This window comes from Alosa pseudoharengus, unplaced genomic scaffold, assembly GCF_046254945.1.
Source record: "Alosa pseudoharengus isolate Yale_2024_CS ecotype anadromous, Long Island Sound unplaced genomic scaffold, YU_APseudo_1.1 YU_APseudo_1.1_scf_6, whole genome shotgun sequence".
Taxonomy (NCBI): Eukaryota; Metazoa; Chordata; class Actinopteri; order Clupeiformes; family Clupeidae; genus Alosa; species Alosa pseudoharengus.
In genome coordinates this window covers 18397741-18413457 of record NW_027468848.1, presented here as the reverse complement: position 1 = coordinate 18413457, position 15717 = coordinate 18397741, and the positions used below count along the sequence as shown (strand labels likewise).

The window sequence follows — 15717 nt, the reverse complement described above, 5'->3', positions numbered from 1 at the left end:
CACACACACACACACACTAACTCTGGACTTACGTCATGGCCTGGTAGATGGACTCAATTCCGTAGCGAATGGCGAACTCATCCACAATGTCCTGTTCGATTTCATCAAAGTAAACTTTCCACGCGTCATCTCCCTTGGCCAGTGGGATCTTCGGCACACCCTGGTTCTCAATCTCAGTCAGGAAATGGAATATATTCTGTAGCCAGAGAAAACAGACACAGAACCGTCAGCGGAAGAGAACAGTAGAGGTAGAACACACACCATACCAGTTTGATTGAAGTCATAACCATGGATCTGTGTACGTGTGACTGGCTTAAGGGTTATTGGAGGAACATGTGACCATGTCTGTAGGGAGAGAGAGATAAAGACACACATCCATGTCTCTTTGATGGGACATACATTGAAAAGAACAGAGCTAACAGCGACTTGATCCGTCTGTAGAAAATGTATGCTGTGCCTTTGTACGTTGTACGTACAGTATGTGTGCTAACGCTGTGGCTGATGGCGTATTCAGTGGATGACTCCCCTCTCTAACTGTAACTATGTGGAACCCAGCACACACATGAACAGACTTGTTTAATTACAGCCGCAACTGAATGGATTCATTGAACTGCCGATAGACATTAAAAGGAATCAAAATGTATTCAGCATTCAGGAAATCGATTTACATTCTAATGAAGAGTCATCTAACAGTTGTGTTTCACTCCAACTGTTCATACATACAACATTATATAGACTATAATGAGGTATTGCAAGCACCTATCCTCCTTTTGAACAAAATATTTTTTTTTCCTATGACTAACATATTAGTAAATCTGCCTTTATTGTATATGTATACACAGTATGTGTGTGTGTGTGTGTGTGTGTGTGTGTGTGTGTGTGTGTGTGTGTGTGTGTGTGTGTGTATGTGTGTGTGTGTGTGTGTGTGTGTGTGTGTGTGTGAGTGTGTGTGTGTGTGTGTGTGTCATGACAGGTATTCACCTCATGCAAGCAGGTGTACTGCATATGGTAAGAAGCCACCATCTCCTCCCCCTTGATCTCCACACTGATCTGCAGCCGAATGGCTCCAGACACGGCAGACTTATCTGTTCTCTTCTCTGAAAGGAGTCAACACGTCAACATGTCAACAACATAGCAGTCAATATCACATGAAGGACGACATCATCAAAGGAATAACAATCTCTGTCTGTAGCGTTCTCATTCTAAAAGCACAAAATGCAATGATTACAAAGCATGTAATTTCAAAAATGCAGCCCACTGTACAATAGACACTGCTTTCATTAAATACACATTGACAGCCCACACAAAAGCATGACACAATTGCTAATATAACAGAAAATCACTTCTGCTGAGGCATGAATAGTTAGTGCGGGCAAAATTGAAACATAATTACAATCAAATGCACCTTACCTGAAGGATAAAAACAGAACCCTCAATAGCTTTTGGTTTTGTTTACTCTTTCTCAACTAACAGCGACTGGATGATAGTTTGCTCACGCTTGACTAGTTTATGAGAACAAAGAGATTCCTGTGCTGTGCCTCTGCCACTCAGTAAAAAAATCTAAGAGATTTAATGACCTGGGTGAGTGCGCTTCCTTCAACAACAGAGAGGGAGAGTAGATTTGTTGGGTGACATTAAATCGACTACCCTTCATGTGTAGTGGTGTTCGTTATATATCAGTTGAGAAGTAGGTGGGAAAGATACAGTATATCCTTGAACAGCTTGGCTTGGGTATCGTGGCTTGGGTAAATACATTAACATGGAAGGTCTAAGAGAAGCTCTTCAGTACGAGCTGCAGACCCACACATTCTCAAACTGGCACAGGCTGAGCAATCAAAAAGATTTAATGGGCTAAGAACTATTGGGACAACATGCACACTTATTTAATTGGCAAAAAAAAGAAACATTGGGGAAGCTTGAACAAACAAGCACACATATATCTTAAAACTTAACTACAGTTCAGTCAGGACGACAGTTTATCTCAATTTGTAGTAAGTTAGTAAGCTTTGTTCTGGGGCCTCCCTGCCTTTCTCTGTGTGTGCATGGAAAGCCTTTCAACAATAAAAACAAAAACAATGCTTGAACGTTCTATTTGGTTCCCAATCTACTTCCTCTGCATTAAGATAACATATGGAATGTTAAAACGGAAGCCTTGTGGGGCCAACTATAATGCTGATAATGGAACTCTCTTGAAAGGGTCTATAGCAAGCAGAGCAACGGAAAGACCCCCACCACAGGGTACAGAACAGAGTAGGCATCAATGACAAATATGACATTGAAGCCAGACACAGGGGCGTAATGTAGCACAAGATCCTGGGCCCTGTGCATAGGCAGTCCTGATGGGCCCCCATGCGCCCCCCATGCATATATTCTAGACTTTTCAAGGGCCCAGGGCCCTAGTAATCAGTCCTACTTTTACTCCAAGTTCAACACCCCTGGCCAGACATACTGTACCATGAAAGGGGGAGTTGGGATTCAGGTGGGTTGGAAAGCAACTGGTAGGGGATGGAGCAAGAACGGCAACAACAGGAAATGAAATTATTTAGCTGACTGTATGTAATGACAGGGATCATCTGATCTGTCAGCTGGTGGAGATGAGCTGGTTGACGGACTGACATATTACAACAACAGATAGGGTACAGGCACACAGATACTGGTAAATACAGACAGACACACACATTATGAGTGTGGGGTAAGAGTCCCCCACACCCCACCCCCACACACACATACAGCACACACCCACACCCAGAGGCTGCCCACTACTGACCGAGGTTGTACCACACGTCCATCTCGCCGCTGAGTGTGCGGACCTCGATGATACTCTGACCCAGGAAGTCGTCCGACTCCCTCTTCAGCCGCTGCTTCACACGAGACTTGATGTCATCATCCTCATCCCACACGCGTACCTTAATCCGGTCGGAGGAGTTGTGACACTCGCTGGGGATTAAGCATAGTTAAACAATGCAATGAGTGATGGGTAAATAAAATAAAGTCAATGTTTGGTTGGTAAGTAATTTCTTAATGCAAAGGCTACACTATTACATTAAGAAACTATTAGCTGTTAGAGAAGGACTAACTAAACAACACTGATGGTTAACTGATATATTTGTATGTCACTTCTCTTACAGTAAATCAAGAATATGGCAAAAAAGTGGACCAGATTGGAACTGAATAAATATTGACTAAGGAGTTTAATCTGAGAGCCTCTCTGTGCAGTAACCCTGAGCTGCCACAGCAGCAGACTGAATGATGGTGGTGCACATGGTGGGGGAGGTGGGTGGAGGTTGGGGAGTTGGAACTCACAAGTGGAACTTTTCCTCCCACACAGGGTTCAGGTTCCCGTAGATGGTCTTGGTCCTCTTCTTGGTCTTGCCCACCTGCACGGTGACGTACGGGTCGCTCGAGCCCGTCCTGTCCTTCGCCTGAAGTCCCTGGGCGCTCACCACTGCGGACAGACACACCACCACAAGGAGGTGAAAATGTTTCACTGTACATTTAACGAGGCTGAACTGGAATTCAAGAAAATACATCCGAGTGTTTTGTTTTTTTCCTGCGTTGTGTTTTTGTTACATAAAATAAAAAGTCAGCGAGAGCAGAAGGATCCAGCAGGTACTGCGTGACTCAGTGTCCCACACAAAGAGAGAGGTGGTGATCGAGTGCACGGGGAAAAACACGAGAAGTAAACAAGACAACACAAAGGCGGAAATTAAAACTATTTCTCACACAAATAATCAAATGGAATTGCCTTATTAAACCAGAACCCACACATTCAAACTGGTGATAATATAAACTTGCCCACACCAACAAAGCCTTCAGTTAGAGTGAGTTAAATTAGGGTGATCCATCAAAGCTATGGAAGAACATATCTCCAGAAGAAGGATTGGGCAATTTTGATGGGATGCTATTTTCACAACACCAGAGAAAAGATGGGACCAGAGAAAGTAGAAATGTAGTGCAATGACTGATCATTAAATTTGCTTCATTATGGGATCAATAAGTTTGTTTAATTGGGCATCATTAAGTATATTTCATTATGGGATCAGATAGTTTGTTTCATTGGGGGATCAATAAGTACATGTCATTAGGGGGATCGGTACGGCTGCTTTATTAGGGGATGATGACTTCATGATAAACCCTGACTGGTCTGGTCTGGGTGCGGTACCTGTGATGGTGATCTTGGATGACCACTTGGAGGTTCCGTCTAGGACTGTCTGCTTGATGGTCTTCATATGCTGGGCATGGAGCATCTTGGTGACTCCAAACATGGCCCGGATGGCCTCGAAGATCTCAGGTTTGTTGCGCTCACGTATCTTCATGCGGTCCTTCATGGCAGTGATGATGTGCTGTGTGCGGTCCTCGGCGCCAGTTTTGGAGCTCTTCTCAGCCGCCCCTGGAGTAGACAAAGGTGCTGGCATCAATTTAAAGGGATTTTCCTAACAGTTATGAACACACTGCAATCACAGACATTCTTTTCTGTTAAAATGTATAAAGACAATATTGCTGTAACTTATGATGACAGATCAATAGAAAGAAGAAATATGAAGAGCTGTATATTTCCTGGACATTTGAATTCAATAGGGCCATTTTTAAAAAAAATAAATGCCTCTGTGTTATCTCTATGTTGATTTAAATGTGTTATATTCAATAGAATGTGCAGGTTGCAGGGTTAACAACACTGGAAAACTAAATAAATAAATAAATAATCCACATCCACATTCGCGTTCGTGATCACGATCTCTGCACTCACGCTGCAGGCAGTCGGCGTTGAGCAGCTCCTGGCACTTCTCGTGGCACTTGACCCCGCACTCGGCACAGCGCAGGCCCTGACGGGCGATGCCCCACAGCAGGCCTTCACACTCGTAGCAGTAGGTGGGCGTGGTGGCCGTCCACACCTCGAAGTTGTGCGGCGTCGTGCAGGAGATGGGGTAGATCAGAGCCTGCAGCGTTTTCTTGTACACGTGGGTCTTCTGTAGAGAGAGAGAGAGAGAGAGAGAGAGAGAGAGAGAGAGAGAGAGAGAGAGAGAGAGGAGGAGGAGTGTTACGCCTGGAGTGGGAAAGGTGTAGCGCTGTAGGTGGTACTTTGACAGCAAGTAGGATGGTGTCAAGAAGACAAAAAAAGAATGCAGAAAGGTACATAACTTGTTTTTGTCTTAGCTGTTGCTATTGTTTTTATGGAAGCTTTCCAAAGAAAGGTAGTAATCATTTCTATATTTGGATACAGCACCTGACAACGGTCAGAATCTACTCTACTATTGCCTATACCTGATGTGATGAAGATGGTGAGCAAAATACTTGCAAGTGTGTGTTAATGTCTGTGACACTTTTTCCGTTTTGTGAGACATGTTTGCTGTCTTTAGCAGACACTGATATGCAAAACCTCCAAACTCCTATTAAAAGTCACAAAGCTGCAGAGATGCGTTCTGTGACAGCAGAGCATGCCTACATGCATGTCTCGAGTCTGCTCTGGTGAGGTTTTGTGTCGGGGAATGTGTGCTTCTGAGTCTCACCAGTTCTTCGTCCTTCACGGAGGAGCGGGCGGCGAGAGCACGAGAGATGCCGGCCTTTCTGGACTGCTGGACCAGGGACTGGGGAGGAGAGCAGAGAAAGGCCTTTATGTTTCAACCAGCAAGCCAGACAGTGTCACGCGTTCAAATAACCAGCCCTACTCCACAGAATCCACAAAGCATTTTGGGATTGATTGATGACATGCTGTGTGCTTGTGAGGGTCAAAGTTAGTAAATGGTGCCAGACCAAATCACAATAAAGTAGGACTCTTCACTACTATGCACACAAAATCTGACGTAGGAATACTTTCCAGAATGCTTCGTCAATTTACCTCAGATAACCCTCAGAGCCTTATTAATAGTTATTAACCAGGCTAAAGACTGTGGATGCTATCGCTTTAAAACCAGCTCTTAGCAGACAATAAAAACTTAAAGCTAGTTTGTCAATGGTTTTTATTTTAAGTGTCGGCTTATGTCTTCTGAAACCCTTTGCTCTTGGTATCTTCCCTATTCTGATGGAGGAGGGAGGAGAATAAGAAGAGAGTAAAAAATAAAGCTGTTTGTTAAAAGATTAGGAAAATGCTTCAAAGGCTATAGATAATATTCCTGATTTTAAAAAGGCATTGATGTCACACTGTCGTTAAGTTGCAACCGCACTACACAACTTTGAGAGGAAAGTTGACATTTTCTTACCATAGCCTTCAAGAGAGTGTGATGTAGCAGTCACAAAGAAAGAAATACAAACAACAATTCAGACTTTGATGAAGTAATGTAGAATGACATTGTTTGAAACATTTAGTCTTAGGCAATAGTAAACAATTCAACCCACCACTTCACTGACGAGGGGAATGTGCTTCCTTTTGCGAAGATCAGGCATGGTGTCGATACCACCTCCACTGTGACGAGAACATGAAATATTAATGCACCATATACACCAGGGGCGAGGAAAATATATAACAGACAATGACCAAACCAAACATATGACTGAACACTGTCATTGCTGGTCTTTGAGGTCTTACTGCTAGTTACTTTGGGAAACATCAGAGAAAATGTCCCAGTGGGTAATGATATTAAAATATATGTCTTACCAATTCTTTATGTATAGTAAAGATATATAGTATAAGTATAGGTGTCTGCTTGATATGTAAATGAAACATGTGCGTACATAACCTGGTCAGAGAAAGGGAAATGAAGTACCATAATCTAAAAATGAATGAAGGAACAACTCACCCAGGCTTGACCCACGCCTGTTTGCTGGGGTCTCCATCTAGGCTCTGTGACAACGACAGAATGAGCCACAATTGTTAGCGACAATTACTTCAACATGTTGTGATCGATAATGGAAGATGGAACATGGTGCAATGGACGGCAATGCAAAACACCAGCTTTCTGCTGAGTTGGTTGAGATTCACAAGTAAGCCATCAATAGCTGATCTATTGCACACTTAGGCAGCGGACCACAAACACAAAGAGCACACAGCTAGTTCTCACACAAAAGCAAACTCCCATTAACCTTGAAATCAGGTCATTCCTGTGAAAATGTTCTTAGTCGTTTAGAACACAATATCCTGTGTGTCAATGCTTCATGGGTTTAAACTATACACAGTACATGTTCTAAGTGTGCTTAAAACTTGTATAGTGTGTAGTGTGCATTAGAATGATATTATAACTATAGAGATAATCAGCAAAATGTAAAGAATGAAGAACTTTCATAATATACAGCACAGCCTATATGAATACTGTAATAAACTGACAACCATTTACATTGAATACACACAAAAAAGATATCCCTGTACATATTTTACTTTAACATCTAGTTTGTTTGTTTATTAGAATAGATTTTACCACCTGTACTTGACCTACCCAGTACAAAACACTACATGAATGCATGCAGAGAGCAGGTCCATGCACCACAGGAAAAACATAAGTAGAAACAAATGAAAAATTATATTCATGTCATTCATTCTGGATGTGGGGTTGGGGTAAAAAAAATCACCAATCATTTGCAACAGGAAGTACGTCAAAAAACATGCAGGGGATTGGGGGGAAATAATGAACTGCGGTGACAACTTTGAGAAAAAAGCAGCAGGAGTTCCTGTACAAAACGGCAAAGAGTAACCTGATCTTCCTCTCGGCTGGATTCTGTAGAGGAAAAGGCATAAACACGCATCAGGACAGGCATTACTATGCTTCTGCTTTATTCAGAGGAGGACAGCCAAAGCCATTGTGCCCACATCTAGTTGACAGACAGTGTGGTAATGCAGACTACAGAACTGCGAGGCGATACAAACAGCAGGGCTCTGAGCGCTGTTCCTGATTGCCTGAATATTTCTCTCAGATGTATAATTCATGCTGTAATAGGTGCTAATTTGTCTTTGGTCCTACTTTCATGGCAGTCTTTTTTTTTTTTTCATTTTTTCTAAACTGAAGCCGAGTTCTGTGCCTGAAGCTGTGTAAATGGCAAAAGATGAAACACTGAGAGGTTGGAGGCCTGCCAGCGATTTGACTCAGCAGTTCTATTCCTTAACATTACGATTTTCAACAATTTCTCTGAAATGGGAACGATGCAGACTGGAAGGAAAGTATGGTAAAGCATGACTCGTAATCTTCAGTGCACTGACAGACATCTTTAACAAGAATAAAAACTAGACAAGATACACCTGACATCAAAGGGAATAGGTAAAAACGGAACAAGGCTTTGATCTAAAAGTATGGAAGTCTGGGCAAAAAACATATTTTTGATACATGTGACCAAAACAAACCACAGGGACTGAAATGCTAAATAGCCGGCATGGGACACTGTTGTAATGAACTGAAATAACATCGTTACTTCATAGCAACACTCTTTCAGAGGACAGGACTCTTTAGGAATTATGAAAAAAACTTTTGAATTGTTAAAAAAAAATGTTTGCATAGAAGTTGAAAAATGTTTGCATGTCTGCATCATACCTTGATTAAAATCCTCCTCCGAGAAGGTGGACATTGTCATGAGTGTAAGGTTTCGACGGATTTCTCTCTTCTCCCTGAGGATCTGCTGAAAACTTCTCATGCACTTCAGCCGTCGCACGTCCCTCTGGCTTAGCTCCTGAGGGCAATCTATCTCCTCCACCGGGCCCGCTAAGCCGCTATCTATGCTAGTATCTCCATCTGTGTTCTCCGTATGCACATCTGCACTGGTGTCGGTATTAGTGTCTGCACTTGCTTCTGCGCTCTGTGCTTCTTCACTAACTACTGCACTAGTGTCTTCCCCAAAATGTTCAGAGATGTCTGCACTAACAGCCCCGGGGATTTTCACATCAGCATCTACTGGGATCTCTTCGGGAGACTGCGAAACTTTTTCTTCCTCGCGCTGTGCATGGTCTTCTGCAGAGGGCAGTGAACAGGGAACTAAGTCAGTTAAGCAGCCCTGTGATGAGGAGCCATCCAGGGGGCTTGCGGCAGCACGAGCACCACTGCATGGTGGTTCTACCCCAGCACACTGCGGGTCCTCAGCAGGATCAGAGCTCTGCTCCTGGGGGACCTCACGTGCCGGTTGAGCCACTGGGTCTGACTCAGCAGTGCAAGTCAGGTGTGTTGGTATGGGAGGACTGCTGATTCCCTCAGGGACATCACTCCCCTCATCAGGTGTAGCAACACATGGGGTCACTATTAGTGTCTCACTGCTTGGAGAAGAGGACAGGGGATCCTCAGTCTTGTCCCCAGGTGACTGAGCTCCCTCTAGTTTCTTGAGGGCCACCCACAAAACTGATTTGAAATCCAGCACTGCTCTGCCAATCCTCTTCACATTGAAACCTGTGTTACTGCCATAGGAAGGATCTGATGGAGCAACGCTGGAAACACTGGGATCTGAAGTGGCTCTGCTCCTCTCTACACCTTCTAAGGTTGAAGCCTTTTGGACAGCATCTCCACTGTGTGAATGGTTGACCAACAAAGCCTCTGTGGTCTGGTGATATGAAGACTGGTCAGAAGACTGGGTGGTGTGTCTGCCCTGACTTATCTGGGTGCCTGCAGTTTCATGACTTATGTTACCAGAATGGGCAAGCTCTCCTATCTCACTTTCATACATTTCTGTAATGTAATGGGCGGATCGACTGCATTCCAAAATGAGGTCCTCAGTAGACCTACCCATGGATTCTGCCTCATGTTTCTGTGCCCTCTGTTTCTGTGTCCTTCTGTTGGACAGCCACTCCTCTCGGCTACTCGTGCTTGCAGGAGAATTGTAATGGCGACTGGAACTGAAGGACAGACGATCGGAGCTGCCGGCAGATGAGCGCCCCAGTGTGCTGCTTGCTTCCTCGTCTCTGCATCTCTCCCAAGCTTCCCCTCGCTCTATGCAGCCATCGCCATCTTCAAAACTGCCCTGCCTGAAGTACCCGTCTTCCTCACTCCAGCCTGTTTCCCCGCTCGTGCTGCGAGGGAAGCCCATCTGGTTCCAACCCTGGTTCTCGGGTGCAGCGCCTGGACACCTCGCCTCAAGCCGGTCAGGCTCGTACTCGGACTTGGAGCTCTGGCCTGAGGACAGGGAGCTGGGGCTGGGACAGTCTTGTCTGTCCTGACGTTCCATGTATCCAAAGCTCAACTTCCTTAACCTGGTGCCAGGGAGGATGTCTGAGGTTTGGTCAAACGCGTCCAGCTCAGGTGGCACGTGGACATCTGGGTTTGGAGAATCTACATTGGATGAGCTGCACATATCCTGGTACACTGAGCCAAATCTCCTAACATCTGACAGCTGATTCAGGGCCATTTTGTACTGACTATCATGGACACTGAATTCTTGTGACTGGAAATTACTTGCTGCACATAAGGACTCTGCTTTGTGAGACTGATCCATTCTTGGGTCGTAAGAGCTGCTACACTTTTCATGGTAGAGATCAGAGCCCCCCTCCTTGAGCCCCACTGCCCCTGGCCAAGAGTCTATGGCAGGTTTTGTCCCTGAGCGCATGCCTTCTATTTCCATAAGCACTGCTTCAACGCAGCTGGATACCTCATCTACTGATCCACGCACAGAAGTGAGGTATTCCCTCAAGTCTGAGATCTCCGCCTGGATCTTATTGATCCCTCTAAGTTCCTTCAGGATGTGCTCAACAAGAGCACTGGACTCTTCTTCCTCTTCCTCCTCGTCCTCCTCCACAATCCTGTCCTCCCTGACTGCACTGTAGCTGAAAGATGCTCCAGTATTTGAGCCCATCTCTTCCAAATATCTTGACCCATTGAAATTGGCCATAGCTGGCATCGGTGATCTCAGTGGCTGTGCAATGCTGCCATGCTGGAGGGTACAGGGGATGCGAACACACCCTTCTCTATTTAACTCCACCTCACCTACATAATCCATACTCGTGAGAGTAGAGTGTTCTTTGGCAACCTGTCCATTAGCAACTTCAGGTGTGCCATATCTCTCTCTCTGAGACCCACATCTCCTCAAGTCTGGCTCTGGACCTTCCTGTTCCTCCTCTTCATCCTCCTCCAGGATCCCAGCATAATATGGACATGGGTTATGAGAGGCTTGCTCTCCAGACCCCTGAAGAAGGCGATGAATTTTGCCTCGGAGCATGAGAGCAACTCTGGGATTGGGAGCCCTCTTTTTAGGCGCAGTTGACTTGTGTTTATGGCGCCCATACTGTGGGGCACCAACACCATCCTGTCCATTGAAGCAGTTCCTGGAGAACATCCTCAGAGTATGTGCAAGAGGGTAGTCAAAGGTAGGGGGGAAGGGTGGACTCTTATTTTGACACCCTCCTGCCTACTGCCTGCTGTCTCACTTCATTGTTATGTGGATGACATCTCAAGCTACAGAAGTCTTAACTGAAGAGCTCTATCAGTTCAAATGACTATACACTCCAGTCCATGGCTAAAAAATGAAAAAGATACATAATTTGTGTACATAATTTTACATCTTGACACTCACTGCATATGCACTTGACAATGACACTAAAATGAAAATCACCAAATGCACCAACAAAAAATACTGACTCAATCCACATACCAGCATATCTTTCCTTTTTTGTCAATGCATGGTAATAAAAAAAATCAATGGTGTGAACAATGCAATCCCAATAAAATGACAATGCTCAGTCCTCCCCACTTCCTCCAGAGCCATAACTCTCCCCAACTCTCCATCCACAGACAGGAAATATTGCTTAATGTCGGCTGCACTGTCTAGTCTCTGTAATATCATACCACTTGTAAAATCAATCAAGTTTTAAAGAAAAGGTCAAGGCTTTACAGACGGTGGGAGAATTGGGACACAAAATCCAAAGGCCAACATGCAACCACATTAACTTACACACAGTATAGACACCCTATGCAACATGAACAATTGGTGAGGAACTGTCATGATATATCTTGTGTAATTCAGAAAGATACAGTATAACACTTGCCCTCATAGAACAGCACACAGCAGCAGGTCCCTACAGATTGTGCAGGGTGCGAAAAGCACGCACAGCTCGGCACTCCACACACATCTCAGCCAAGACCTCAAACAGCTACAGTGGTGAAATCATACAACAGCAATCAGACCAGTCATATGTGATAAGTAGTGAGAGAAGTCTCTGCATTGTAGCATGGGTAGAACATGCTATGTGACAGTCTCAATGCATGTATAATGTAAACCTGTTTGGAAAGATCGCAGTTGGCTCAATGCTAACATGCCTCTCACTCTTATCATTTGCTTTAAAGGGGGATTCTCCACTGAAGAGGCTAACGGCCCAAACAGAATGGAAAGGCTACAGGACTGCACTCTTTGTTGTGCACATGTAACCGCACATACATAATGTATGTAGAGATCCTTACAGCAACAGAGTTGGTAGCTATGGTGACAAATACACCAGCATATGTTCAAGCTGGTTAATTAATATGACAGCTCTAAAAATAAACAAGGCCGTTTAAAGCTTACATTTGGGCATCATTTTGTTCTACATTAGGTTCCAAAACAACTACATTTTATAGATATTAAGAAGAAGACCAGTTCCATTTAAACATTTACATTTTCAATTATACAGCTGATATGCATAAGGCAAAGACTACAGTCACTGGCAGCACTGGGTGTAGATGACACAAGTTTGGCATACTGTAGGATCATAAGAGAATAAGGCTTGGTAGGGCAGCTGGCTGATAGCACCCCTAGGCATTGTGATTTGGGGGTGGATGAGCCATGTCAAAGATTTACCCAATTCCCTCCTCAAGACTACCCATACACACTGGAGCTATTCATTACAATGTCAAAGCTCAGCAATTAGGCTGCCAGTGGATCCCTTTCTCTCCCTTTCTCTCTCTCTGAGAGTGACACCCCCCCCTTTCCTGCTTGTGTGATTTTGAATGTTGTTACCCATATGTCTCTTCTTCTGTTCCCCTGTGACTGATAAAATCCATCTCATACTGCTGTCAACCAGCTACAAGCCTGGTATAACTTTTGACTGAAGATAGATGTGGATTGCTTAGGAGGTGAATCATAAGAATTCCTCTACAATAAGGCTGACATTTCTCCTCCCTTCAAAACTATAGTTACATGAAAAGGTCAGCATAGGCCAAGCCTCAAGCCAGAGCGTTCTCAGAACAGGTAACTCGGAGTGACCACACACCACTCGTAAAAGGCTAAAGAAATCGAAACGGTAAGAAACTCTTTTACCTATTTCTCCATAACAAGATCTCTGTGGTGACACCTGTGTGCTTGTTGTTAAGGTGTGCCACTGCCATGAAGTTACTTACAGTGGGAGGCCATGGTGCTGCAAACAGGTTATAAAATCAGACTCCATTCATGAGCAAATGGAACAGCAGACCTGTGGTTGTGGAGGCAGCCATTTTGCCTGAATCACCATTTCCTGACAATGGGAAGCAGCAAGCTTGTTTGACTGGCTGCTATTGCCTTAAGCTCTGTCTCATGCAGAAACACTCGCATACACACATGATGCCACACACACACACACACACACACATGTGCACGCACACACACACACACACACACATGCGCACACACACACACACACACACATGCGCACACACACACACACACACGCACACACACATGCACACACACACACACACACACTTGGAGTTTTGCAGGTAAAGTTTGCATATCTTATTCTCTTACTTATTCTTACAACTGCAAAGTGTCGAGTAAGTGCTCCAGCTTGTCTTGTCAAGGAGATTGACAGTGAGTGGAATCTAGATGAATGTCATCAGTGTGGAGATGAAAAGACAACAACTGTGGGAAATAGCCAGGCAGCTGGTTTAAGTGTAGAGAGACAGAGGAGGAGACAAACAAACTCCTGGTAATTACCCTGATATTTCAGAAAGGGTGGATGAAACGCAAGGGATTTGGGGGAGAATGCAACATGCTGTTACCAGATTGACCAAACTGTAAAAATAGAAATATGTATAGGGATAAAATTATAGAGATAACACATTAAAAAGTATCTTATTTTATCTTCCAACTTAAAGATGAATTCTTGCAGTCTCATCTTGTTACTCTCCACTTACTCTCTACTCTCTACAGATGTTCATGTAGAAAACTGAAAGAAAATAGTGAAATAGTGAGATTGCTAAAACACAGAAAATCTTTTGTGTCCTAAAAGAGTGACTCATGAAAGACCACTTCACGGCCACTGGAGGATGAAATCATGCAGACACACTGTCCCAGCATTAACTCTATCCTTTAACCTCTATGCTGTTCTTCCTACAGACAATTGAGGGCACACATATTATGTGTGTCCCTGAAGTATATTCACACATTATCACATGATATTATTGCTATAAAACTCTTGTGATTGTGATTTGAATGCGATTTTAAATGCATTAATTTTGATTGATTTTGATTGATTGATTAATTGATTGATTGAACCTTAGCTGCATACAAATAAGTCCTGGTCTGAATAGCTTCTCTTGATATAGACTACAAGTGACTAGTACAGTGAACCACCAAAGTGACTGAGTTCTTGGTGAATCAAATGTCTAGTTATTCACAGAGGTGAACATTTAAATAATTTAACTTCAACTTTCAAAGAGCAAAATCATTTGTATTGAATTTGTATAGATTGTCTATTCAAATCTATTCAAAAGTCATCTGCTTATATTTTATTAGTTTGACATCAGACACATCAGAAAAATGTTAGATGTGGCAGTTAAACACAATTATTAAATAATAATTAAGAGAAGACACTCGTATAACTTGTACTTGTAATAAAAGTATCATTGTTATTTAATCGCCACACGTTGTATAATCTTCTAGAAATGCTTAACTAGTTTTACTTGGCATACAAGGAGGGTGCTTATAATTTACATATGAAGGCACACACACAATCATCCATTTCTCTCTCTATCTTTCTATCTCTCTCTCTCTCTGTGTATTCACAGGTCTCTGTCACTCTCTTCTGTGTGTGTGTGTGTGTGTGTGTGTGTGTGTGTGTGTGTGTGTGTGTGTGTGTGTGTGTGTGTGTGTGTGAGAGAGAGAGAGAGGAGATAGATAGATAGACAGATAGATAGGTTGAGAGAGAGGAAACCGTGGTTCAATCATCACTGTTGACATGAATGTCAGGAGAAACATAAAAGGAACAGTTTAATTGTCTTTAACATTCACAATGCTTTGTGTTTGTGTATGTGTGTGTGTGTGTGTGTGTGTGTGTGTGTGTGTGTGTGTGTGTGTGTGTGTGTGTGTAAAAGAGAGAGAGAGAGAGAGAGAGAGAGAGAGAGAGAGATAGAGAGAGAGAGATAGAGAGAGAGAGAGAGAGAGAGAGAGAGAGAGAGATGGAGGTACTTGCAAAGCAATTTCTTTTCCAAACAAATGCAATAAGCTGCTCGATCTTTACCCTGCATCCTCCCACTGCCGTAAGACAACTGTTTACACAGTGGGATTTGGATACTTGCCAGACCGTGTCGGGCAGGACACAAACAAAAATAATCCATTTTACTTTCTGCTTTGGTCTCACTTTGGCTATCGCTTCCTACCTTTTCTGAACCAGGGTTTCCACTCAAAAGGTCCCTAACCCATGAACCTAAAGGCTAGGTTTGTACCTAGATGAAATAGCAACACCAGGCTGAGTCACATTCTGTGGAATTCCCACTCATCTACCTGACTGAAAGGCAAGGCTAGTCTGGACCATGCAATCTTATCTTCTACCAACCCAGGTAGTGACCCACAGTGCAAGGTTACTGAAGTGCAAGATGAAATGGAGACAAAATTGAGTCCTTTCATGAGAGAAAAAGCTGAAATGACCAAAGG

The 15717-nt window shown here is 43.6% G+C and overlaps 1 protein-coding gene across 1 annotated transcript in view; it reads right to left on the bottom strand.

Moving 5' to 3' along the window:
- LOC143105505 (protein unc-13 homolog B-like) overlaps window positions 1-6381 on the bottom strand; it is a 33411-nt gene extending 27030 nt beyond the window's left edge. Inside the window, exons 1-9 of the mRNA XM_076269468.1 lie at window positions 6334-6381; window positions 6198-6203; window positions 5508-5585; window positions 4748-4967; window positions 4163-4390; window positions 3304-3445; window positions 2768-2937; window positions 982-1097; window positions 33-196 (exon numbers count right to left, since the gene is read on the bottom strand). Coding sequence (XP_076125583.1) covers window positions 33-196; window positions 982-1097; window positions 2768-2937; window positions 3304-3445; window positions 4163-4390; window positions 4748-4967; window positions 5508-5585; window positions 6198-6203; window positions 6334-6381 — 1172 coding nt within the window. The remainder of the gene's footprint in view (window positions 1-32; window positions 197-981; window positions 1098-2767; window positions 2938-3303; window positions 3446-4162; window positions 4391-4747; window positions 4968-5507; window positions 5586-6197; window positions 6204-6333) is intronic.
- Window positions 6382-15717: the final 9336 nt, after the last annotated feature.